The sequence below is a fragment of the Tenrec ecaudatus genome, chromosome X, assembly GCF_050624435.1.
Source record: "Tenrec ecaudatus isolate mTenEca1 chromosome X, mTenEca1.hap1, whole genome shotgun sequence".
Classification (NCBI taxonomy): domain Eukaryota; kingdom Metazoa; phylum Chordata; class Mammalia; order Afrosoricida; family Tenrecidae; genus Tenrec; species Tenrec ecaudatus.
The window spans coordinates 9736366-9763821 of record NC_134548.1 but is presented as its reverse complement, the minus strand read 5'-3'; the positions used below and the strand labels follow the sequence as shown (position 1 = coordinate 9763821).

General features: G+C 47.8%; 1 protein-coding gene across 3 annotated transcripts in view; it reads left to right on the top strand.

Annotated features, from left to right (window-relative positions):
• GPM6B (glycoprotein M6B) overlaps positions 1-27456 on the top strand; it is a 154198-nt gene that overhangs the window by 98326 nt on the left and 28416 nt on the right. For 2 of the 3 annotated variants that reach the window (XM_075539130.1, XM_075539128.1), the window contains exon 1: positions 11624-12044. The exons of the other annotated variant lie outside the window; for it this stretch is intronic. In XM_075539130.1, coding sequence (XP_075395245.1) covers positions 11984-12044 — 61 coding nt within the window. In that variant the 5' untranslated portion in view covers positions 11624-11983. Of the gene's footprint in view, positions 1-11623; positions 12045-27456 lie in introns of those variants that run through there. 3 annotated transcript variants of the gene reach the window in all.

Here is a 27456-nt window from a genome sequence, read left to right as displayed (position 1 = left end):
CCCTGCCCCCTTCTATTTACAATGACAGTGGACTGGATTGGGCCTTGTGGACAGGCCTGGCTACACAATTTGCAAGCCCAGGTTCAAAACAAAATTGCAGGATCCCTTGTTCAAAACAGCAGGGAGAAAGGGTCATTAAAGGTATGAAAATACAAAGCTAGCTTCTCTCTTCCATGCTGTCTCTCCACTTGTCAGGCTATTTTTGTTTTCTACCGAGTCATTCTAAGCAAAGAAACATTCAGATGTTTAAAGGCCTTATTTGAACATCTTAGCATGATTTTCACAGTTCATCTGTATGCTGTGCAATGGCAGTTTTAAATGCAAACCCCCATATGAAGAGTTAGCTCACACGCTTACGCCATTCATAGTCCGCAGCTCGCACGTCCACAGGCCTTGCGTTCTTACCAGCCCATTGGAAATGCTACATGAAAGTAACTCAACTGATTTCACTCTTTGACATGTGCATGCGCCACCACATGATGAGTCAGAGAAAACTAAAAGGAAAAGGGAGTGTGGGTTGCCCGGTTCTCTCTCCTTCTTTGTCATCCTGTTCAGCATAAGTAGCTGGCCAATGTGGGAAAGTAGCAAAAGTCAGAAAGAATAGGATCCGTGTCCTTGGTCTTTTAACCATGTTTTGTGCAAATATCATGCATATCAGATTCTTTATGCAAACTATGCTTAACTGTTAGCTTCCTGTGAGTGCTCTGTGCATTCTGAGTGCTCAAAGGAGTGATTCCTATGAATGGTTCCTAGGAGTGCTCTGTGCAATATTTGTGTGATATTTGCAGCAGGATGGGAAGGGAGCGGGGTGAGGTATGCCTGTGTGCAACAATACCGCATGTGTCATGGAACACCATGGCTGCCATTTTGCATTCCAAGGTACTTTTGGGTCATGAATGAGCATGCCCTCTCGAGGCTGTCACAGTCCCTGCTCACTCCATTCAAATGTACCATGTTGGCCTTGGAATTCTGTTGGAAGTTGGGGTGCAGATGTGGAGGCCTGGAGCACACCATGCCCACTGCTCACAGATGTGCCCGTTGTCCACTCTAATTTCACTTACAGCACGCAAGGTCAAAGGGAAAATGATTCAGAATTTCAAGGCAGCGACAGCAGAGCATTACATTAATAATGCTTGCTCCAGTATCAAATTAAGTATTTAATAGTAGTAAGAAGCATGAGGTCATTTTTTGGGTGGAATTGGCTCTGCTCGACATGAAGGAAGAACGTGTGTGTGTGTGTGTGTGTGTGTGTGTGTGTGTGTGTGTGTGTGTAAATCAGAGAAATCTAATTTGGTTTTGAGTACCCAGGTGTTAGCAACCTCCACCAGAAACCAATTTTGCTCATGTGTTCAGAGTGCCCCCGGAGGCTCGTCTTGTTGAAGCCCATTGATTGACTCAGTTGAGCTCCATTTGCAGTGTAGTTAATTGCAGCAATTGGATCCAAGCCGGACGTTTCCTGAGAGGGCTCTGGGGGGTTTTGCAGACAGTCCATTGTGTGATCTGGGACCAAGGAGTTGGGACCAGCAGTGCCCCTCGAAATGCAGCCAGGCTAGATGAGCGTCCAGAAATTAAGCCCCCGGAGCAGGGAGAGGCCGGAAATGGATGTGGAACTCTCATCTGTTCTTTCTTCTTTCTCATCCTCCTCCTTGGACCTCCCACCTGGTACTGGTGGGAGCCATGGAGACCTGATTTACACCAAAGCAATTCTAGCTTTGCCTCAGGACTGAACCCAAATGAGAGACAGGTGAAGAAAGTTCTTTTATGAGCTTCATTTTACAGATGACCAAGTGGAACCTCAGGAAAGTCAAGTATTGTCTGAGAGCTGACCGCAAGGGAGACCAAGGGTCACTGTTGTGCTGGCAGCTGGTGGTGCTGGGCTGGACAGGATGGCGGTCCTGGTCGGAATCTGGATATGGGCGCTGGGCTGGCAGTGGGGGGGATTTGGTTTGGGGGAAGAGTGCTTTGGTGGGGAGAGTGCCGCTCCAGGCCAGGACTAGCTGAGTTCTCCATCATTATGATCGTCAGCTGTTAGATATGACATAGCAACCTCTGGTGAACATACAGGGAAGGTGGCAGCCTCTCCCTGACACCTAGTCTGGTTGACCTTCATTGAACTTTGGCTCCTGTCACCATCGTGGCCTCACTCCAGACTTCCTAACTCTGGTATCTTCCTGTGACCCAGTCACTTTAGCTTCAGGAGGCCCACTGGCCCTAAGGTACCTGCACCCCTGATCGCATCACAGAGGCTGTATCCTGGGGCAAATGGAGCAGAGCCCTTAGGAGCAGCTGGCTTGTGTAGCTGGAAGCCTGCATTTCTGACTTTTTTGTGATGACTTGTTGGTACAAAGCCTGGGGGATACCCTGGGGCAGTTGAATGCTTTACGTTCAGTTCACTGTGAAGTTGGGCTAAGAAGGCTCCTGTTTCCCAGGAATCCATTTGGCCATGTGCCTACCCGTGGAGGCACCTGGCAACCCGTCCACTGCCAGCTCGGGCATTGTGACTGACCCCTAGGGACCCAATAGGGCAGAGTAGACCTTCCCCCATAGAGTTTCCAAGACTGTAAATCCCTCTAAAGGGTGATCACCTCCTCACCCTTCTCCCACAGTGTGCTTGGTGGATTTGAAGTGCCAACCTATGGATAGCATCCTACTACTTAACCCATTGCATCCAGCACCAGGACACCTACCTGCCAGGCAGACGGGGAGAAACTCATTGATCTGTGCTTTGACCTCATTTCAGAAAAGGTGACTGCGGCTCCTGCCTGTGAAGGGCAGGGCCGGCTGAAAGAAATCACAGCCAGGGGAGAGCCAGGCCTTCTTGGCATGGACCCTGCACTTTCTGAGGCCAAGAGTGGCCCATTACCTTCAGCCCTGCCCAGCCAGGCCCCTTCCCTGACTTTCAGCCACCCTCGTAGGAATTGTCACAACCCTGTGTCCTGTGGTGCTACCTTTACTTCGAACATGTCTGGCTTCCTCTAGCAAAACAGGTCCAAGAGATGGAGACACCCTTGCCCCCTGACCTCAGGAAGCCTTTCCTGGGGCCACAGCATCAACAGAGGAAGGGTTGGACACTTGTCTCTGTGCTGTGCAGGAGGCAGGTAACCAAACCCAACTAACTGCCGGCAAGTCAGCTCCTACCCGTGTATCTGAGTAGAACTGTGCTCTGTGGGGTTTGTAGTAGCTGGATGTGGGGAAGGGGGTTGTCCAACCTTTCATCCCAAACGCCCCTGGATGGACTTGAACCTTCACCCTTTGGCTTAGCAGCTGAGCTCATTAACTCTTTGCACCTCCAGGGCCTCCGGCTTGAATTCCAGTTTCCTTACTGTCCAAAAGAAAGGTGGCACCCAGAGGCAGGGCGCAGGGCTATGGGAGGCTGGGGCAAGTGAACAGGTGTGCCTCTGAGAGAAATCACTTCCCCTGGGAGAGACCCGGGCTTAGAATCAGGAGACTGGCACGTTACGGAGAGACGGCTTAGAAGGAGGAAGATGGTGGAGTTAACTGAGGGTGGGAGGGTTCTCCAAGAGGTGGGCTTCAGGCTGTGCCTTGCAGGGAGGTGGGCGGAGCAGGTAGTCTGAGTTGGGGTTTGGGCAGGTGATGTGAAGAAAAACCACTGCAGAAGACCCCACCCACCCAGATTTACCCACCTTTGTAGCTGAGCCACCGACTTGCTTCCAGTAAGAGAATACTCGAGTCCCTGTGGTTTCTGGGAACCCAGTAGGAATCGCTATAGAAACCAGAGCAGGAGCCCAAAAACCGAGATAGACAGCGGACAAAGGGGCTTCGGAGGCCTGCCGTGGTTGGCGTTGGCCTGATACATGTGGTAGACGAGTTAATTGGGAGCCCTCGAGGGGTGCAACCCATTGATGGTATGGCACTCTTAATGAGGGACTCTGAGTGCCACACAAGATGTGCTAATTAATCACGAAGCGCTGTCAGCGGATCAGCTGTCAGCCTTCTGATGTCTGTCTTGTATACACAGGAAGATGCTGAAACCTCCGTTTTTTTCATCGAAATCCTTTTTTAAACCAAAAAAAGCATCTATTTTCTTGGGGTCTTGGTTCCATTACACTGGGGAGGAATGAGTGAGGCCCACATTGAGAGGACCACTTGACTCCCTGGGGTCTCCAATCCCCTAGAGATTCAGCCCCATCTATCAACCCTGCCCCCCACCTGGCCCCCAAGCAATTGGGGCTGAGCACAAGTGCCCTCTCGACTAAGTCCCAGACACCAGGTCTCCCATTCATCCTTCCCAGAAGATGGGACTGTGAGAGAGACAAGATTGAATCCGTTTCTGGGTGCTTTAGAGGCTACCTGTTGGAGCTCTGTCACCTACCACCCCTGGTAAGATGGCATTCCTTCAAGTTGGGAATGGAAGCAACTCTTCCCTTTCCATTCATTCTCTCTGACCTCACTCTTGTTTCAGAAGCAGAAGCATTCCCCGGCAGGGCCAAGCCCCAGCTGGGCCCTCATCTCTCTCACCACCTTGGTTCCTCCTGTGCCCACCTTCAACAGAAGCTCATTCTCCCTAACCCCTCCCTGCCCGTCTCCTTTTTAGCCTAAGAGATGGTTGGTTCTTTTTTCCTGAAGTGTGTTTCTGCCTTCATCTCACCACACCTTTATCTCGCCTTCCCTTCATTTCTAATGCTTCTTAGACAGCTGGCTGCTCCTTGCTTCTCCTTCTTGCCCCAGATCCTTGCCAACTCCTTTCTAAATCTTGGCTTTCCACTGGCCCAGGGACACAGCTTGCTATTTTTTATTCCAGTGATCTTTGCCAAGTCCCCACCTTCTGGTTGTCTTGTGGACCTCCGCTGCCTCCTCTGGGGTAGGGCTTCTCTGGGGACTTTTCCACCCCCCCTTCAAGGGCTGCTCTTCCACTGGATCTCGGTGGCTCACTGTTCACCTCTGTACCATCTTCCCCCAACCCGCCCAATCCGCCCCCCTTGCCTTGTGGTCCATTGTTACCCTGGGCTTCAATGGGATGTAGAGTCCCCATTGGCCAACAGACTATCCCAGTAAGCTAAAATAAATAACTGGAGAAAGAGGGGGAGAGAGAGAGAGAGAGAGAGAAGTCACTGCCATTGAGTCCATTCTTGAACTGCCCTTGAGGGTTCCTGAGACTGTTACTCTTCACAGGAGTAGACAGGCTCAGCCTTCTCCCATTGACCAGGCTAGTGGTTTTAAACCGTTGACTCCTGGAATACCCAAATAGCCAGAGGAAATGGAGGTGGAGCAGGAAAGATGCACTGAAGGCAGTAGTTCCCTACCGAGGAACATTTAAGGATATTTTTAGATGTCACAGCTGGGGGTGAGTGATACTGCTGGCATCTAGTGGGTAGAAACCAGACATGCTGCTAACAACCCTGCAGGGCTTTGGACAGCCCCACAGGAGCGAATGTTCCAGACCCAAGTTACACTGCTACCCAGGCTGAGCAGGCCTCATGTAAAAGGCAGAAGGAAGTGGCAGTGCTGACCTGGACATTGGCCCAGCCCAGTGGTTCTCCACCTTCCCAAGGCCTTGACCCTTTCATACAGTTCTTCATGTTGTGGTGACCCCTCAACCATCAAATTATTTTCGTTGTTACTTCATAATTGACATTTTGGTACTGTTATGCATCATCCTGTAAATGTCTGATATGCAGGATTCATTTTCATTGTTACAAATTGAACATCATTGAATCGTAGTGATTCATCACAAAAAATGTCATTCTGTATTGTGAAATATTTATTTCTAATGCCAAATAAATGAAATGTTGTCTTGAAGCATGATATAGCATGGGTAACCATCTTAATATAACAGCGGCCAACTACACTGCAACAGTTTGCGACAGTATGTGTAAAAAAGCCAATGTCAGTGCAAAGGTTGAAATAGCATTTTTTTTTCTCACCAGATCAGCATATTTGCATATGGGTGGACCCGCTTGGAGACAGATAGAGGAGCGGTGTCTCAGTTCCTAAGACCATCCGAAATATGTGTTTTCAGATGGTCTTAGTCGACCCCTGTGAAAGGTTGTTCAACCCCCAAAGGGGGCGTGAGCCACAGGTTGAGAACCACTGCTCTAGGCCATTCTTATCTAGACTGTTGGGGGATGCCTACCAGTGATGAACATCCCCTCTCCGTGCTTCCTGTGAGGTGCCTGTTGATCAGCCTGCTCTGTTGAAACTTCACAACACAGCTCTTCCCACCATGCAAGGTGTCAGCCCGCTCCTGACCAGTTAACTCTTGCTCTGCTTTCGAAAATGAGGTTCTGTGGAATGGCTGCCAGGAGTGAGAGGCCCTTCACACTTGAAGCTGCCTTTTGCCAAACTTGATAGTCAACTATTTTGGCGACTGACCGTTCTTAATGAAGACACTGCCTTGTCAATCCTTAAACAGCCAGTTGGATTGAGAAGGGAATGAAGACCTCATATGGTCAATTACGGACATTAGCGACGGCAGCATGCCCAGGGACCGCCTCTCCCAGGAAAGAGTAACACCAATGGCGATTGCTGATACTTACAGAGCTTTACCCTTTGGTAAGGCAATTTTATATGCATTGTCCAGTGTGATTGCTCATGTCTCCTCTTAGCTTTCTTCACTGTCATTTCATATCAAGGGAAACCCAATGAATACAGAGGCGTTACTGAGGAAATTGGGAAAGAGCCTACGAGGAGTACGAGATGAAAAGACATTGAAAAAATGAAACCCACATTGAATGTAAAAGTAGAAATGTAATACTGTTAATGGAGCGGAAATCTTTGCCAAATTGATTAAACTTTAGGAAGGTCTAATGATGGCATAGGACAGGGGTGACTCTCCACGCGAGACATTCCACTTCCGGTTCTATGTATATTGCTGGTTTTAAATGTTACATGGCATTCTGCATGTAGCACAGAAGTAATCGTATGGTGGATGTCGTTGCTACTTTATATAAAAGGAGCGCTTCTGCCTAAAATAAAACGTTGCAGGATTCTTGCCACCAAAGACACTGGTGCTTTCCTCCTTGGGTGTCACATCCCAGAGATCCCCCAGAAGCTCCCAAACTCCTGGCCTGTGTGTGTAGTCCAACTCACAGAGACCCCATGCGTTACAAGGTAGAACTGCTCCGGAGGGTTTTCTTGGCTGTGACCTTCATGCAGCCGTCAGGCCTTTCTTCCGCAGACCACTGGGTGGGTTTAAACCTCCCACCTGTAGGTTGGTAGTCAAACAGAAGCCATTTGCACCATCCAGGGACCAGGATGGCCTCGGTGCACCTTAACCTTTACGTGCCCATCTTCCCCAGCCAACTTTTCCCTCCTCCTTTGGTTCCCCATTTGGGTTCTGGACGCGGCCTTATCTTCACTCCCTCCCTTCCTTCCTCTGGAGCCCCTTTCTGAAACCACACCCAGTCTCCTGGCCCCTGGCATCCTCCCCAGGCCCCTGTCCAAACCCTCCCTTGAGTTCACCTGTACTGACTGTTTCAGGAGATTCTCAACTAGCGTTCCAGCCTCTCTTCATGCACCCCTCCCCCATCCCCACCTACCATGTTTCCAGTATCTTTCCATCTCTACCCATGGCCTCCGGCATCCACATTTCAACACAGGGTTCAAGCACTCTGCCCCCACTCCAACTGATGGGTTCAGCCATTTCCCACTAGTCTCCTCCCACCTCCGCCCAACCCAAGCCGACTGCCTGCCCCATCAGAAAAGGCATGCCCAGACACTTGGACACCTCCTTTGTGTCTGCTTGCTTTTTTGTTGGCTTCTGCCACACACACTCGTGCCCTTTCCTCCATGGTGCCTTTCTCACCACCCTGCAGTGGCTCCTCCCCAATTCACATCCCCCACCCCAGCTGCTTCTCTTTCAGGATCCCTTGGTGCCTATTGGTGGGTACCCTGCAATTATCTCCATCTCATAGCACCCCTGTGGGACACATTAGAACTGCCCCATATGGCTTGCCAAATTATCATCTTTTAAAAAAATCATTTTATTGGGGGCTCGTACAACTCCTATCGCAATCCATATATACATCCATTGTGTCAAGCACAGCTGTATATTTATTGCCATGATCATTGTCAAAACATTTGCTTTCCACTTGAGCCCTTGGAATCAGCTCCTCATTTTTCCCCTCCCTCTCCACTCCACCCCTTCCTCATGAACCCTTGATAACTTATAAATTATTATTTTGTCATATCTTACACTGCTCAACGTCTCCCTTCACCCACTTTACTTTTGTCCATCCCCCAGGGAGGAGGTTATATGTAGATCCTTTTAATCAGTTCCCCCTTTCTACCTCACCTTCCCTCCACTCTCCCAGTATCACCACTCTCACCACTGGACCTGAAGGGTTCATCTGTCCTGGATTCCCTGTATTTCCACTTTCTATCTGTACCAGTGTACATCCTCTGGTCTATCCAGGTTTTTAAAGTAGAATTGGAATCATGATAGTGGGGTGGGGGAGGAGCATTAAAGAGCTAGAGGAAAGTTGTATGTTTCATCATTGCTACACTGCATTCTGACTGGCTAATCTCCTCCCCACAACCCTTCTGTAAGGGGATGTCCAGTTGCCTACAGATGGGCCTTGGGTCCCCACCCCACACTCACCCTCATTCACAATGGTATGTTTTTTTGTTCTTTGGTGCTTGATAACTGATCCTATGGACACCTCATGATCACACAGGCTGATGTCCTTCTTCCATATGGGCTTTGTTGCTTCTCAGCTAGATGGCCGCTTGTTTATCTTCAAGCCTTTAAGATCCCAGATGCTATATCTTTTGATAGCCAGGCACCATGAGCCTTCTTCACCACACTTGCTTATGCACACATTTGTCTTCAGCATTTGTTAAGTATTAAGATAGCAGATGGACATTGGGCCTCCACTCAAGTACTCCCTCAATACAAGAACACTTTACTCAATTAAACAGACATTCCATGATACCCCCGTTCCCAACACGATTGCTGAAGACAAAGGTGTGCATAAGCAAATGTGGTGAAGAAAGCTGATGGTGCCCGGCTATCAAAAGATACAGTGCCTGGGGTCTTAAAGGCTTGAAAGTAACAAGTGGTCATCGAGCTGAGAAGCAACAAAGTCCACGAGGAAGAAGCACACCAGCCTGTGAGATAACAAGGTGTTGAAGGGATCAGGTAGCAGACACCAAAGAACAACAACAACAACAACAAATCATCATTGTGTGCCAAGCGATCATCTTTATGAAAACAGACTACCACTCCTTTCACCTACCCAACGACTGGTGGATTGGTTAGCAGTGGAGCCACTGTGCCACCAGGGGTCCTCACAGTCCTTGCAGGTGCTAGGATTACCCTGGCCCCAGAGAGTTCTTTGTGTCCCATCTGCCTGTGGGCATCCTGGAGACAGGTAGCACCTCTTGTGCGTTCATGCCTCCTACAGATACATATTGGCACTTAGAGATCATGCAGGACATGTTGACTGGGCTGACTTGAATTCTGCAGGAGATATCAGCTGTATGGAGCTGATATTTTCATTGGTCAAGATCAGCAATTTTGTAAGGCTCAACCTAATTGAGCCACTTTGTAATAATAGTTATTATTCCTTCGTGGGCTTTTCAGAGCATTCTTACTCAGCCAGACTGCTTTAAAGCTCTAAGAATTATTCCTGCACCCTGAGAGACATTGCTGATTGGATTCTTTCTCCATCTCCAGTTTACCTCGCCCACAGTGAATGCCGGTGTCAGAAATTTTCAAATGGCATTGCTCTTGTTTTCTTCTGTGCTGCTGACACTTTCTCATCCCACTTTTTCCTGATTCAAATGTTATCATAAATATAAATCATAAGTGGTACAATGGTAACTGGCAGCATTATCGTGTTTTGTCTGCCTGTTGGGGGGAAAAGACGTTCGCACACAAAAGGCAAGAGATGATTTTCTTTGCAGGTCGTTTTTCAGGGTGCCAGTAGACTACAGTGTTCGCTGGAGGGTTTGTGAGTTTTTCCCAACAGCTTTAGCTTCACTGATGACGCTGTAGAACGATGGTCGGTCTCCCTACTTTTATTAACATGCAAGTCGAATACTCTAGAACAGTCTCCAAAACGAGCACGTGGTTTTAGGCACCATCACCAAAAAGAGTTAGTCGTTTTAGGCTTGTCCTGCTTTTCAGTTCCTCAGCAGGAGACAATCCTATTGGCAGGGCTCCAAGCTTAAGGGAATAGGGCATTGTGGCCATGGTCTTCAAGGACAATGGCTAAAAGGAAAGGTGAGCTGAGAAATAGAAAGAAAATATCAAAACAGGCCAAACTGGTTTTTAAAATCTTTTCACGTTTGACAAGGCCAGAGGTATTAAATGTAGAAGGCTTTGGGGATTATCTCAAACTAATGCAGTAAAAGATTGGGCGGTTAGAGGATTTTTGATTCAGGATCTTATATACTTTGCTCTTTTATTTTCCTATTGTAAATCGTGAACAGCAAACAAACCCTCAAAACTTGGGAGATTATTTTTCCCCAAGAGAGGGTGGTCTCCATTTTATCATTCGGCTTGTTTCTAGAAGGTTCCATTCATAGTCAGGAGATCCTTCACCCCGTGGTTCTCCGCAGCCATCACTGTACTTGCCTGTGCCTCTTTAAATTTTCTTCATTTCTGATCGTGAAGGCAAATGACGGGTGAGCTAGTGAAGCTTGGAAATACATGGCTCATAAACATGATGGAGATGCATCTGCCTTTATGTCTTGAGAACACTAGTTCCTTAAGAATCTCGCCATCCAAGGTGGCTTGTCAAACCTCCTGTTATTGATCTAATAGCCTTTATGGCGAACATTGAGGATGCTCCTGAAAGCACTCTTTTGAACTTGAGTAAGCTGTTCTAATGAGTCAGAAAACGCCACATCCAGGTGATCACACCCAACAAGAAACCCCCTCGTATTTTGATTTCCTTCTAAGAGCCCATCAAAGTGCCAGCAAGTTAAGGCTGTTAAGGCTAATTCGAAATCAGGAGGAGCGACTTTGGAGAAATCAGAGTTTGAGGTGCCAAGGGTGAGAGGGCGGGTTCTGATGTGGCATTTTTGCCCCACCCCACCCCCACCCCCTGTTGTTAACCCCTGTCAGGGGCTTTTCTTGCATCTTCTGTCTGGCTTTTCTACCCTTTTTCGACTGCTAACTGGAAGGTCAATAGTCTGAAACCACCAGCCAATCTGTGCGAAAAAGATGACCCTTTCTACTCCCACAAAGAATTGCCATTTTGGAAACCCACAGGACCACTTCCACCCTGTCCTCTGAGATCGCTCTGAGTCGGAATTGACTCCATGGCTTTGGTTTGTTGTTTTGTTTTTAACTCTGCTAGAGGGCTTCACATTGGTGCTGGGGAAATGTCATGATCTTGTCGGTGCATTTTTCCACGAACTTTGTGAAGCCCCTTTTCGAAAATCAACTCTCCCAACGGAGGGGTTGATTGTGTGCAGGACAAATAGTACAGAAAGCACAGAAACCAGGACTTTTGGCCGGCCCCGTGTAGGGGCCAGTGAACAAAGTCCCAAGGCTGAGCTGCATGGAGGGGTGGGGGGGGGGGGCCTTGTCCGGAGAGGAGGCAGGCCCTGTGGCGACCAGTGCAGTCACGTGGTGGGAGGGGGCTCTTGTCTTCCACCTCCACAACTCCTCCTCTGATGTCACAGTGTTCTCTCCATCCCTGGGAGAGTTCATTAACATTCCCGGGGTGCCTTGGCGCGGGAAGGAGGGGAGCCAGCAGCGCGCACAGCGGGAGCTCGCAGCGAGTCCCAGTCCGCCCAGCAGGGCGACATTCGAAGTGGGATCCTGGGTGCCGTCTGGCGGCCGGCTCCCTGGTAGCTGTCTCTGGGCCAGTAGGCAGAGGCACATTGCATTGTCGCGGACGAGACTCGCATCTTGGAAGGGCGCGGACTCGACCGGAGGGAGGAAGTGAGCAGAGCGTCTCCATCACTCGGGTGTCAATAGCAGTCGGAGGGGCGCCCGAGAGAAAAGGAAGAGGAGGGGAGAGGAGTGCGTGCCGGGGGGAGCCGGGGCAGAGCATTTTTGGTGCATGCTATGAAACCAGCCATGGAAACTGCCGCCGAGGAAAATCCTGAACAAAGCCAAGAGAGAAAAGGTACCCAGCTTCTGACAATAGCCTGTTTCCAGCTCTGCACTGGGGGGTCTTTGAAAGGCTCGAGCCAGGGTGTTTTTGTCTCTTTGAAAATGGCTCTGGAACCACCTGAGTGGCAGGGCTCTGCTTTCTTCCTCCGGGCGGCTTTTGCATGTGGACAGATGCTAAATTGCGAGAGCAGCCGCCTCGCTTCAACTCAATGCCTTTTCCAAAACCTTCTCCCCAATGTGGTATTGCATAAAAGGAGCCCTTGGCGCTTGCCACCTTGGGGAGCTGGCTTGGGAAAGCGGTACTGATTTTTCTTAAATAGCATTAGTGGTCACTCCACTCCTGTGTTCTGCACCTTACTCCGGCTTTAGAAGCCTTGGGCATGGTCCAGGGATCTGGAATGTAGGGCTTTCTGCTCATGCCGTGGGACTGTGGGGCACGCGTGTGCAATGTGTTTTGGCACCACGAATGCGCTAGCGATTGGGACCTCCATGCTTCCTCCTCTAACATAAGGGCGATCTCTGCCGGTGGCATGGTGGAGCTGGAGGGGGTTGTCAACTCTTGCCACCCAGTGCTGATGGAAGAGGGCAGCAGGGGTAAGGGGGAAGTCCCCGGGAGGGTATCCCTCTGCTATTTATGACTCAGAGATTTGGAGAAGGAACAAAATGATAAAGGTTCTGTTTCTTGAAAGGAATTTTAGAACATCTCGGGATGCTGACCCTCAGCATGGCTTTTGGGGAAGAAGTGAAATGTTTTGCGGTAAGATCATGGCAGGAAAGACCAGTTAGCGGGAAACCTCTTTTCCTATATAACGGACTGGTTACAAGTTGGACAGCCCATCGCAGGAGCGCAGCCTCTGCTGGGTCAGTGGCATCTCGCTGCATTGTCATTGATCTCTTTCGCCCCAAGTGATAGACGACCGTGAACACACACCAGCACGGTCTATAACCACGCCGGCCATCCGGCTGGAGGATTTCTCACGGCCCTGGCGTCCGCTGACAGCCCCTAAATAATAGCCATTCTCCAGGACACAGCCATAACACAGCTGGGGTTGGCTTGTGAATGAATATATGGGTTCAACCGATATGAAATTTCTGCTCCCCCAACCATTTGTCACCCGCAGCAACAATTTCATGGAGTTCCATTTAACACCTTCCCAGCGAGGAGGCGGCTTGGTTTTCCCAGAGGAAATTTCTTTGGCCCACAGTACTTTTAGTAACATTGCATCAGCGACAGAAGCAATTTTATATTTTCAAATGGGAGCTTAGTGCAATCGCTACTCAAAGCCATCTTCCTCCTCCTTTCACCCACCCAGAAAACCCATCCGACTTTTCTGATGTGTGTGTGTTTGTGTGTCTTTTAATCTACGTTAAAGTGACTAAACAGCATTAAGAGAAACTTGGGAATATTCATCAAGCTGAGGAACAGAGAGAAAAGCTTAAAGCTTTATGCCCGTGATGATTAGAGACTAATTTGATTGTATACTTGGGAATTTCATATTAGTCTAGCATGGTTTCTATCAGTGCTTTCTTAGAACAGATGATTTTGTTGAGTGTGTAATTTCATAGTTGTTAATATGGTATTGGTCAGCCAAGTGGGGTTAAAACCATTTGGTCTCTGTAAAAATACGCCATCTGTTTTTCTGTCCACAAGCAAGCAAGGGTCAGTAAAGCTCCATAAAGTCCTTATTCCACAACCAGGTAGCTCGTCATCATGCGGTTTTATGGACTGTTAGAGCTGGATGTCAGGGAAATATTATTGAAACAAATCTGCAGAGTGCCATCACATCCGTGGCAAGCTGCATCTAAAAACTGCTCTGCCTCTGGGTGGAGAGGCAACATTAGAATCAAAAGTAATTCTGAGGGGGTTATTAAACATTATCCATATTCTTAAACAAACACTAGTTTTTTATGAATAATTGAAAAATACCACATTACCCAAAGCCCCCATCCTATGTGTCCTAAACACCTGAATGAGAATATGGGCCAGGCCATTGATTTTTATTGATCTCTAGCAACGGGAGTCCTGAGTGCTATGTGACCTGCCATAAATGTTGATCTAGGTGACCAGCTGATTACTCCCCACCTTTGAAATGAGCAAGTTCATAAGCCAGCTGCCCCCACTCAAAACGCACCAAGTGCCTTCTTTGCCCAGTTTTATCCCCTGTTGGCATTGAAGGCATATATGGAAACATCGGAGGCCAGCCACCTATGTCCCCGGACATCTTTATCATTCCATTATTTCTCCCAATTGAATTTTATACTTGATAAACTGTGTTTATTCCATTGAAATACATATTGAGCAATTGGACGTAATTACTTAGACAATATGTTCTGTAATTCCTGCATGGGTGGATCTGGACTCTTTTAAAATTACATTTCATTCTATGCAATCAGTCACTTTTCAAGTGTGTGTGTGTGTGTGTGTGTGTGTGTACACCTTACCCACTTCTGTTCCTACCCTCCATTGTTGACTAGACGGGTCAATGCTTGTCTCTTCATTTGGAGTGTTATTGCCCAAAGGTGAGAGTTACCCTTTAGCGTGTGAAGAAATACTTTGGATGTCAGGTCTATAAATCAAGAGAGGCTTTATAAACCAACCTCAGCTTTTACAGCCAGTAGCCACTGGGGCCTAATGTCAGGGTGACATAGCCCAGGCTGTGGGTGTTTGCCAACTCTCACACAGAGCGCCATGTCTCTCAAACTCAATCAGGATGAATTCGCTCTGATTTTCAACCAAAATGAATTCAAGCCATTAACAAATAAAGTCTATGGATTTTGAAACAGTCTTACAGCCTTTGTCATAGGACATGACACTGTAGTTGGGTCCCATTGAGTCAATTCTGACTTCTCAAGACCCTGTGTACAATGGAAGGAAACACTGCCTGGTCCTGCACCGTCCACGGCATCATTGATGTGGCCGAGTCCCCTTATGGCAGGATACTGCTAAGGACCAAAATTCACAAGAAGGATTTGGGCCAATGGTTCCCAACCTTCCTTATGCCGTGACCCTTTCATACATTGTGGTGACCCCCAACCAGAACATTATTTTCATTGCTACTTCATCATTGTCATTTTGCTACTGTGATGCATGGGGCGACCCCTGTGAAAGGGTCATTTGACCCCCAAAGGGGTCACAACCCACAGGTTGAGATCTGCTGATTTAGTAGCTCTTCGAAGATTTTCAAGGGAAGCATGCAGGTTTTCTCAGATGGCTGTCAGAAATGTCACATTGGTGACCAAGTGGCACATTTTAAATGGTAAGCCTTAGGTGAAACAAAAGGAGAGAACAGAGTAAGCAGAGGCAGTGCAGTGTAGGCAATGGAAGAAATGAACAGAACCATCAGAATCCAAGGAAATTGACCTCAGGACCCAGGTAAAGACATAGCAAGTTGGGTTTCCATGGATTTCTTTGCAGTGTTACTTGACGGTGAACCATTTGTTAAAAAAAAACACTGCAGAAATTGCTTGGGAGTGACTAACCGGAGTAGAGAAAGAATTGGATCACAAGAACAATTTTGTATGCTCTATTACCGTACATACTCGTGTATAAGCCGAGTTCTTCATCACAATTTTTATGCTGTTTTATGGTAAAATTAGGTGTCTCTGATGATATTCGGATTGACTTATACTCGAGCATATATGGTACATGAAATAAACCTCTAAATATCTGGGATTAAAATTAGTTTTCTATCAGAAGAGTGAGCATCAGCTGAAACAACTAGATGAGGAGGCTTCCGAAAGTGTGTGGAAAGTGAAATTCTAAGATAATGGCATATTTTTCCCCCACACACTTTTCACAATCTCCTTGTACCCAGGCTGGTGGAACCCCTGTGAATCATTGTTGAAATAAATTCCAGTGTCCCAGGCAGTCAATGTTAAATTCCTTAACCGCATAGGAAGAAAAACGTAGCCCACTGGAAACAATTTGTAATTGGAAATAGATGGCAGGACGTTGTCCACCGAGTTTTTTTCTTTTTTTTAAGATTAACACATCCATTTCAATCTGTTTCAACTGGATATTTTTCTTACTTTCTTCCATTATTTTTTATCTTAGCAAAATGCATTCCCTGTTGGCTTTCTACTCCCTGCGTTTTTGTTGCTGTTGTTCTGGGAGAAAGCTACCCTTCTAGGAGGCCTGTGTAGCTGGCAAATCAACCAACCAAAGAGACCCATTAAAAAGGGAACATTCTTCTTGCTGATGGTCCATGAATTCTTTGATTTTGAGAACTTGAAGGCCCTTTTCTAACTTCATTGTGTGCCGGCAGCACAAAGAAAGTTCTAGAGGCAGGTTTTCTGTGTAAATATCTGCCAGAGAGGACATCTGAAGAGAGGGTATCTGGGGACTGGGCTGTAGGGGGAAAGATGGCCAGCCAGATGGTCCTGGACATATGTGGTAGGGATGATCCAACCTTCTTTGTGTTTTTTTCCTTTTTAAGGAAATGCAAATGTGGGAAGGCTCATGAGGAGCCACGTGGTATGCCTCCTTTTCTTCCTGACATTGCCATCAGCCTCCTCGCTAAGACTCCGCCTTGCTAGTTCATGGATTCACATTGGAATAAGCATTCTGGCTTGCTTCTGGAATTTTGATTTGCCTTTCCTGAAACGGGTCGAACCTGAATTTTTATAACTGTCCTTAAATATGTCCCATTTCTCCGTAATTTTGGATGTACAGGTAAATTGACGGCCAACAACCTCAATTAGGTGATGCACCTGAAAACATGGGACATAGGCTGTGTCCCTTGATGTAAGCACCCCCGTACACACACACACACACACACACACACACACACAGTGGGACTTGTGTGTTGAATGAGAACTGTTCCAGAAATGCCCTCTGGCCTTTGCATGTACTGTGTGGAGGGTTGCCTGTGGGAGCAGATGAGCTTTTAAGAGATTGAAGTGTCGATTCTGGCCTCAGATGCCTTTGCTTGGTTGTTCACTCATTTATTCACTTTATAATCTTTTCCTTTGAAGTGCTAGCCTTCCTCCACCCTCTCAGCTCATGTTAGACTCCTCTGACAGACTAAGACTAAACCACTGCCAACAAATCGATTATAACTCATGGTGACCAACTCATATATTTCCTCCTTCTGTGTAGCCACTGGCGGGTGTGATTTGCTGATCTTGTTGTCGGCAGCCCAGTGCCTTAGCCCACAGTGCCACCTGAGCTTTTGTAGGGACCATGAGGTGTTGCTTGATGTGGGTTTGGAATCACAATCATGCTGGTTGCTGGGAAATTAAAAAGCAGGATACTCTTCAGGGAATCGAGTAGAGGAACATAAAAGATTTTCCCGTCTCATAGGCTGCCTATCACTTGCATGAATTGTTTTATTCTTTGGTGGGAGGCATTGTTCTTCTTCTGGAAAGGGTCAAATCATCAAAAATTTTAGTCTGGGCAGAGCATGCTGTCCCTCCTGGACCTACTCAGCCAGAGCCATTACTTACATCAGTGAATGTGGCCTTTTTTGAGAAAACTTGACTTACAAAAGCAGGTGGCCATAGCTGGCCAACCTCTCCTCCAAACTACAGTGTTATTCTGGTGGTCATTTAATATTTTAAATCACTGCCCCAAATGAAGGATAATAAACCTACATCTCATGAATAGGGGCTCTCCAGGAAGCCTAGCCCCTGTCATTTTCGTTGCTTCAGATTTTTTAAAGATGAGAAAGGATACCAGTCTGTATTTCAGCTGCCCAGCCTTCAGCATAGAATCACCTTGTCTGTGTAAAAGAGAAGACATGGACCAGACCTTGTTTGCATTTTATTTATTTTTATCCTGCTCAAAAATCTCAGCTAACTGTGCATTTACCCATCTAACCCCTTTCACGGGTACAAAATGTCAAATTAACATTTACCGCGTGAAACGTAGAACCATGTACACGCTGGAAATGTGAGTGACACTGTGACACGCACCGTGTCAGGCAGTAGCCACCTCCTATCCTTTTCCAAATGCTTCCACTCCCATGAACAGTCACTCCATGACCTAAGCCAGGGCCCGCACCCCCTTCCCTCCACTTCCCAGTGATTTTTTATGGGTGCCCCTGGAGATGAGCCCCTCACCGTTGTCTCTCTTCCTAAGCCACACAGCTCACTTCAGCTCCAACTGGAAATCCTGTCCTGGATTGTCACGGTCTCTTGCTTTTCTCTGAGTGCCCTGTCTTCCGCTCTCTGAGCTCCGCAGGACAGCAACATGGTCATCGTCCCTGCTGCCAAGTCCAGACAGGGTGTTTGGAATACACACTTCAAGATGAGGCGGCACCTCAGTGCCAGGTGGCTCCCCTCTAAGGGTTGCGACCTTGCCCATAGGGTTAAAAAAATACATTTTGCTCTTTGAAAGTATTCCAATCGTTTTAGATTTTGTGCCTATTTAGTGTTGGCTCCGAAAGCTCAAAGGAGCATAGTTTACTTTTCCTTTATATCTAAAGATTCACGGTAGTCAAAACGTCTCAGTAGCATGTACCCAGGGGGGTCAGAAACAGCAGGTGCGGTTACTGACCTTTCCCCATGGCTGCTGGAGTTTCTTGTTCTCCTGCTGGTGGTGTGTTTGTTGTAGGTGCCTGCAGCTGGTACCGGAAGGTTTGCAGACACCCTCCCCCATGCCCACCAGGAGATGTGGACAAACAGGCAGGAGGAGATCAATATGCCCTGGTGGAGCCCCCAGACTCACATGAATTAACTTGGGTAGAGGTTAGGTGTGGCAGGGGACCTAGAAGGCCATTTCCTGGCCCAAAGCTTTCACGGTTGTTCTCCTGTTTACAGGCAAATACTTATTTGGCAAGCATTTAGTGGGCACCTAAAGGAAGATTACCGTTTTCAGACAAAATGGACTACTTGTCTGAGTTTGATATGGAGGGCTTCCGCGACCTTTTCATTATTATCATTATTATTCCATTATACAATGAAGTGACAGTGACGTCGCCATCTTCTGGCTCTTTCCACAAGCGATGTCTGAGCAGACTCTCCACAATCAAACAGTCTTGCTTCGGTGTAAGGCCCCTGAAATAACATTCGTGGCCCCGGACCGGGAACGTTTCGGTAGGAGGCACAGAAGTAAAGCTGACCTCCAGAGGGCCTTCAGAAAAATATGGTTAACTACTCCCTTAGCTAAAGAGTGGAAAACCGGAGTAAATCTACAGGTCACAAGAAGTCAACTTGTTAGGTGCTGGGCAGTCAGTTCTGACTCACAGCGACCCTGCTATGCACAACAGAATGAAACACGGCCTGGTCCTGTGCCAGCCTCACCATTGCTGCCAGGGGCACCCGGTGTTGCAGCCACTGTCAGTTCCAACATGGTGGCGTCTAGTGGCCCCAGCTCCCACCAAGCCTCTGGCTGAAGCATCTTGGTCAATTGATTTCCTGTCACCTTGCCTTGAGTTCCCTCATCAGTGAAGACAAATAGTTATAGTAGCTGTTTCATAAGGTGGTTGTAACAATTGAGGTGGACCAGGTGCAGTGTGCTTCCTGCCCCACCTCCCACCCCCAGCATAGTTCTTGACGTTAAAAACAAATACTCTTTTGTTGTCCCAACCTTATCCTGGCTTTTTTTTAAAGTAAGATGTTTTTATCCTACCTTGAAGTACAAAAAGGTTTTCCCTGGATAACTGCCAAGGAAATGGTGTCTGTACTTCCCAAGCTGGAATGTTCTGAGTGTGTGGAGACGCGGTGGAGAGCGGAGCACATGCCCATCAGTCTCATAGGCCTGCTTACTTGGTCCTTGTCTTAAGTAATTAGAGGTGCTTGAGCTGCTAATGGAATAATTGCCCACAGCAGCAACAGAACCATTAAAAAAACTCTTTTAATATTTGTGGCATCACAGAAGGACCTATCTCAAACACCACCACCACCCCTGCCAACTTATTTTTAGTGTGTGTGTGTGTGTGTGTGTTGTTTCATGTGATTCTCAGACATGAATCAGACAAAGTGATCTTATGGGCTCTACGGGATTTCAAGATTCAGGTTCAACTTCTTTATGCCAGGCAAATTGATCGGTTTTCCCCTCCTCAAGGCCCTCCATGCTAGCAAGGCAAATCTGACTTGCAGCCACCCTATACCCCTGAGAAGTGGCAAATACAACCAGAATTCCACCCCCACCCCCGCTCCTAGAACCCAGCTATCCCCAGGTGTGTAAGTAAGCAGTGGTGCTAGACTTACAGCCCGTTCTCTCTGTCATATGAGGAGATCATGAGAATAGGTAGGGTTCAATCCAGAATATTCTGGATTCTGAAGCACCGAGCTTAAGAGTAGGTGACAGAGACTGTTGCAGATGAGAGTGGAAGGGCAGGTGCTTCATCCAAGATTTGGCAGACCGTGGCCTATCTGCCAGATTTCCCAGATGAGGGTTTGGGTACTGATGTGTAAGTGGGCACTGGTATGCACCTCTGCTTGGGCAGCTGGTAATGATGGTATTGCTCTCTTGGTCTGAAAGCGAAATAGAAAGGAAAATATTTTGAGAAGCTATATTCCCATTCTAAACTGGTGTCCGCCCCAAATGAGCCTCCTAAGGAGTGGGAGGGAGTGGGATGGGGGAAAGCAGCACAAATAAGGAAAGAAGATCATCGGGGAGGGGGGGGTGTCTATGTTCCCTCACATGCAAGCCCAGAGGGGACTGGTGCAAAGCAGTGTCATTTGCTCATGCTGACTGATGAAGCTGCTACTTACAGAGGAGTCGCGTTGCAATCATGGTTGTATGTGGGTAATGCCCCAGCTGCCTGTAAGTCTGTGTTAAAAGAATAACTAGAAATGCTAATGTGGACTCTTTGCTGGGGATGGAGACACTGACTCTTTGCCACCTGAAATTGGCAGTGAACAGCAGAGCTGAAATGGAAATTGGCAGGTACCACTGGATGTACCCAGGCTCAAAGAACCACCAGTACCATCCTGTGCCAACCCAGGGGGACAGGGCTGGCCCCTTGAGCAGTCCAGGTAAATACAGCCTCGGGATGCATTCTCATAGCAAGTCACTCTTCTCTTTACTATGATTTGTAATGGCTTTATCAGTTTGGAGACATTTTCTGTTTTGCTTTGATGCATTCATTGGCTCACATGGGTGTGGGTGGAATTGGCCTGTTGACAGGTTGGAATCATCTTTCTTTTTCTCCCCCCTCCCTCCATTCCATCCCCCATCACTTCCCCTCCCTTCTACCCTGTCCTGCCCCTTACCCCCCTCCTCAAAGGGAGCAGTACCCAGTGAGTTGTGCCATTGGCTAAACCATGACATGTCCACTGGCAGAACCAGTAATGGGGGAGGGGGGAGGGCGTGGGCATCTCGTCGTACATCCTGCCACAGGGTTCCCACATGTGCCCCAAGTGTCTTCCCAGCCCCGCCGCCTGGCACCAACTCTCTTTCCATCTCAGTTATTGCCTTTGAGAAAGAGAAAAGCAAAAAGCAAAGTCCAGGAAATTAGGATTGAATAACTGTGGGCTCCGCCCCCACCAGGTAGGTTCCTGAGATCCACTTTCCGGTTTCCTTGCTTAAGAAGGATGCTGATCTCTCCAAACTGCCAGGTGCTATTTGTGGGAGGAGCACGCGCCTGCCAACTTGGGGTGGAGGTGGGGGTAGTGAGAGGGAAGAACTGCCAACTGCCCTGACAGTCTTCCCTCCCCCTCCCCCATGCCACAATCCAGTCCCAGCGGGTCTCAATGATCCATGGGACAGAACGGTGAACCTAAAGGGATGGTGGGCCAGATAAGCTCTGCCACTACTAAAGGAGGGCCATGACATCATGTCCTTGCTCCCACGTAGGCCACTTGCCTTTTCAAAAACCAACCAGCTACCATCACGTAGCACCACCTACAACCCAGCTGAGAGCACACCTGTAGCCCAGGCCTGCAGCCCCATCAAATGGCAGGGGCTGAAAACCCATAACTAACCCAATAGTGAAGCTTTTCCATTTTCCTTTTAAACTTGCGCTGTAGCTTCAGGTTACCATGTCATCTCACTGTGGATTTATTTCTCGATCTTGAGGGACCAGCTCGGCCTGCATCTCTGTTATGTGATGGTTATAAAAAAGGGAGCAAGAGGTTATGATGACATTTGTTCTCATAGAGCCTTTACATTAATGGTAGGTTCTGGAATCTTGATAACAAATCTGTCATGAACACCCCCCTCCCAACACACACACATGCACACACATATAACAACAATACAAACAAACCCACTTCCGTCAAGTCGATTCTGACCCTATAGGAGAGAGGCGAACTGGCCCCTAAGATTCCAAGGCCATTTTTCTTTCTAGATGCAGACTGCCACATCTTTCTCCAATCTGCCGTTAGGAGGGATTAAGCCACACGAAGAAATGTGGTGGGGTCATAAAGCAGACTGAAATCCTGGTACATGCTACAGAAGAGAAGAAATCCTGATACACCCCTACAGAAGAGTTCTGGGATGTCCTCTAGGGTCCCTGTGAGTCAGAATCGAGTCGAAGGCAGTGCGTTTGTTTTAGGGCATGTGTATGAAATGACTAGAACCGGCATATCTTTAGAGACAGAAAATAGAGTGGTGGTTGTCAGGGGCGGGGCATGTGTGTGGGGCAAGGTGGGGGGAGTGACAGCAAGCGAGCTCTCTGTTTCTTTGGGGATGCTGGGCCTGTTGTAAAATTAGATTGTGGTGGGGATGGCCCAACTCTAGAAATGTCTGAAAAAGCGTTGCATGGTACAGTTGAAACAGGTGCACTTTATGATATTTGAATCAGGCCTCAGAACAACTGCAATGTAACAACAAGGAAGGTGCCATTTGATGGGCACAACCAATGGCCCAGAAAGAAGGCATTTTGTGAAGAGGACAAAAGTGCGCGCACACACACACACACACACACACACACACACAGCTGTCAGAAACGAGGGCGGAAGGAGAGGTGGTTTCCTTTGCAGAGTAAGCACTGGGGGACTCCCGGCCCCCTGGAGATCCGGGGGTGGGGTTGAAAACTAAGAGGGATTGGTCTTTCTGGCAAGCTCCCGTCGAGGAAACGAAGACTACACAGCCACGAGTCTAGATGGGTTGGGTTTGAGCAGCATGTATATTCAGGTCATGACAGAGTTTGCTGCCACATGAGTTCGCTTTTTTCTTACAACAAACAAATAACCTTGGGCTTTTTTTTGAGTCATCTGGAATTCTCACATGGCGTGATGACAGATTGTGCAACTAATAGAATCGGGTTGCTGGTGATAGTGCAAGTGAGAAGTCCATGAGCAAGCAGCAGAGACCGAAGTTCAGAACTTGATTTCTAGCATCCATATCCCTAAAGGGTCTCTACCCACGTTGTTTACACGTCTCATGTGGATTGGCTGAACTTGTGGGAGAAAATTTACCCCAGTGGCATCCACACTACAACATTTGTGTCAGGAGCTCGCCTTCTGGACCTTCCTGGTGGCGGTGCAAAGATGCCAAAGGCCCAGTCATTGCCCTTCCGTTGCTTGGAGCTGTTCTTGGCTCCAAATCAAAGCCATTGCCATTCTGCACTTGGATTCCAAAGCAGATGGTGGGAGGTGAAAAATGGAGACTTCCATATGGCTCTGAAATCCCTCTTTCTTTTTCTCTTTTTTCAGAGTTCTCTGTTTTCTTCCCTGGGTGGGGGCTGGAGGTGGGAGGTTTTCATACAGGGTGACCAGAAAATGTTTTCCAAAAGAAAATGCCTCCCCTTTCCTAACCCCACAGTTAGGAAAGTAAACATTCTTACTCGCTGTGAGAAAAGTCAGCGTAGCTCCAGGCCCCTTTGCCTTGACCTTGCTGTGGGTTTGCTTGTTTGGTCCAACTTCCCAGTGTGATGTTTTTTGACAGGATTTTGATAGTCACTCCTCCATCCTCTGTATCTTTTGCTGGTGGTTTTAATGTCCTTGGGCCAGCCACGTCCACACCATCTCCTGTAGACCCAAGTCAGTGGCCCAGGAGTTGATTTTGACTCAGGGCCCGGGCATGTCAGAGTAGAGGTGTGCTCCAGAAGGCTCTCAGTAACTGATTTGTGGCCAGGCCTTTATTCTGAGATACCTCTGGGTGGACTTGAACCTCCAATCTTCCGCTTAGTAAGCAAACACTTAATCATTTACACCACCCAGTGATCCCCTCTGGGTCTATATGAAATGACAAGATGGATGGTCACTTGAGAATTCATTGCTGGGCAATGTTGCCTCTGGGTCTGGGACTCGTGGGGAATGAAATAAGTAATATATATATTTTAAACCCCACTGTTATTGAGTCAATTCTGACTCAGCCAATTTGTGGAGGGTTTTGGAGACAGTCTGGTCTTTCTCTTTTGGAGTGGTTGGTGGATTTAAAATCCCCACCTTGTGGTTAGCAGCCCCATCCCTAAGACACAGCACCTCTAGGACTCCTGGAAAGAAGGAGTGCCCACTGCCATCCAGTGGGTTTCGACTCACAGTGGCCCTATTGGGCAGAGTAGAACTGCTCCATCAGGTTTCCAAGGCTGGACATCTTTATGGGTGCCCACGGCCTCGTTTACCTCCGGCTGGCTGGTGGGCTTGAACTGTTGATCTTTCCATTAGCAGCCCAATTCGTAGACCATGGCACCCCCAGGGAGCCTTGAAAAAAAGAATTGTTCATGACAAAGCAACCTGTTATTTGTTGCAATAGTGTGATTGCCTGTGTTTGAGTTACTCTAGTTTGGATTACCCAAGGCTTCCAAAAATTTAGATCTACTACTCAAAATGGGCTTCTCGGGCCAACGGGCCCAGCAGTATCCAGAAATCCATTCTAAATGCAGAGGCTCAGGCACACCCCTCCCAGACCTGGGGCACCAGGGTCTGTATTTGATCATGATCTCCAGGCGGTCCCTGCACAGTTGCAGGTTTGAGGACCAGCCTTGCTGAACAAGTTCCAAGAGCGCGAAGGACCGAAACCAGAAGGAATTAAAGTGCATTTACCATCATGAGATAGAGCCATCTCTTTATTTTTGCAAAAGATGTGTCTACCCCACGAAATGGTTACCTGTCCTCATTCTTTGTTCTTTCTGGGGAAGGATGGTGGGGAATGACCACAGTCTTTGTCCATGCACTGAGCCCCGAGTGGCTTGAAGGCCGCTGAGTCGGACCTTGATTCTCTCTGCTCCTTATTTGAAGGCCTGCTTCGCCTCCCCCTGCACCCCCCCTCCCTGCCTTGGGTAAGAAGATTGAGGAAGGGACAATGAGGGTGGGAAGTGTGTTTCCTGTGGCAAAGAAAGGTCCAGAGGAGAAAGTAGTTGATGGGAGCATAGCAGACATTCTCAAGTGTCCCCTTTCTTGTCTATCAATAGAATTCACTGACATGTAAGATGCTGTTATTTAATATGGGCTGCACTTTCGTGGACCAAGGATGACTGGCCCTATGTCCGTATGCCTGTAAGTCAGAGTTCAGTCTTAACAGGAAAGGAAAAGATAGAGTAGCTATAGTCAGTCCCCCTTCATCTCCCAAACGGCATCATCCCTGATGCCTGGGTGAAGATGTGCCCAGTCCGGAACAGGAGAATAGGGGCTGTGGGGAGTGTCGAGGTGTGCATTGAGCAGGAAGCCCAAGTATCATGATTTGTGTCTGAATTCCTACGCACACTGGAGGGAGGGACCCCAGGATCGCATTTCCTGTTGGCACTGCTCAGGTGGACTGAGTGCCAAGTGCCTCCTGGCCTCCTCCTGGGTCGCTGTGTCAGGTGACACTTGCAGACATAAAAATCCTGGGAAATGGTATCCATTTGTTGGCCTTCTTTAGAAAAAGAATGGGAGAAACATCTCTGAACAGTTTTCCTGTTACTCTTGCAGCAATGTGTTAAGGTGGCAGGGCCACTACGTGTTTGGTCTTTTCCTCAAACACTTGAATTTATTTCAAGGGAAACCACCTTAATCCAGTCCCATACGTCATTGGACCTCCCGTGTGGCGATGGGTGTCAACTACAACCAATGAACTAATCCTTTTCCGTGAGTTCTGAAGGTGGTGCCCCCAGTTCCCAGGAGCCTGGTTGGAGGATGGGTGGGTCATAGCTAATACAGCTTAAGTCCCCGAGAGGCTGAGAATGGGCCTGAAGGCTTCCGGTTAAATGCCGGGAAAGGGCTGATCACAGCTTGAGTTTATGCTATAAAGTTTCTGCACTTGATAGTTTTTAGCATGTGCTTGTTGATGTGTATCAATTATTTCAGTTTAGAGTCGTCACCTCCTATTCCCACTCCCCCCTCCCCCACCCCAGCAAATGTGCCCTGTAGAGCAGTTAACTAATTGCATAGCTACAAGCAGTGACCACAACTCAGCAGAAATTCAGGGCAATATATTTCCCAAGTCCCATGCCTCGAAAACCCCTTGGAGCTCACTCCCACCCTGGCACACAGCGTTGCCATGGGTCAGAATCGACTTGACAGCAACTGGTGTTATTTACCAGAGACTGACTGACTGTGGCTGGCTGTGATAGAGATCTGAGGGGCAGCAAAAAGGCTGTGGGCAAAGTCCATGATCTTGTCATTACATTTTTTCCACCAACTTTTTGAAACTCCGTGGTAATGGAGGTCAGGTGTTGGGCTCTTAACCTCAAGGTCAGTGGTTCAAATCCACCTGTCACTCCATGGGAGAAAGATGAAGTTGCCTGCTCCCATAAAGACTTACGGGGTTGGAAGCCCTGCATACATAGGGTCGATATGAGTTGGAATCAATTAGCTGACAGTGAGTTTGAGTACAGTAAATACACTGATAAGGAATTTTTTGGATTGTGTGTGAACGTTCAGTTTTTTATCAGACATTTTTAATGTGTGATGGACCCTTGATTGGGTAGTAATGCCTTGCTGGAACTATGATCTATAGAACTCCCTTTGTTTTGTTGTCTGTGCCTGCTCCTCAGCTTAGAGTAGCAAAAACAGCAGAGCAAAGAGCAACAGTAAATGGACCACGTCTGGGGGAGAGGGTCAGTTGATCTGGAACTTTGTATCAGGCACAACATCTGATTTGAGGGACACCAGCTTGAATTACTCAAAGCTGTGATTCACAACCTTTTAGACCAGCGACACATGGTCTGCACTTCATTTTTGATACCTCTTGCATTTGAAGCTACAGAGAATTAGAATCCATTTTGTCGTGGAAGTTTTAGGCCATGTTTTGAGATCACCGACGACACTTTGAAGTGACTTGGAGGTAGCTGATGTCAGCCACAAGAATCTTTTCAGCTCCCCCTTTGGGTGCACAATTCCCACCCAAACAAGCCCCCCCCCCTAATGTTACCATAGCTGAAGAAGCCTGATATAAAAAATGACTTTTTATGCTAAATGGAATGTTCTTGGTGTCAGAGTGTCACTTAGGTTTCCATGGACAGTGTATGAAATGCCTGGCTGGGAAGGAGGGTAACTGGTAGGAAACAAGTCTTTCTGTGGAATGCCTATGTAGACTTTGCTATATCAGGTTGTTTGTATAAATAAGATTTTATTGGAAATGACCAAGGAGTCAGTAAACCAATGCACATGAC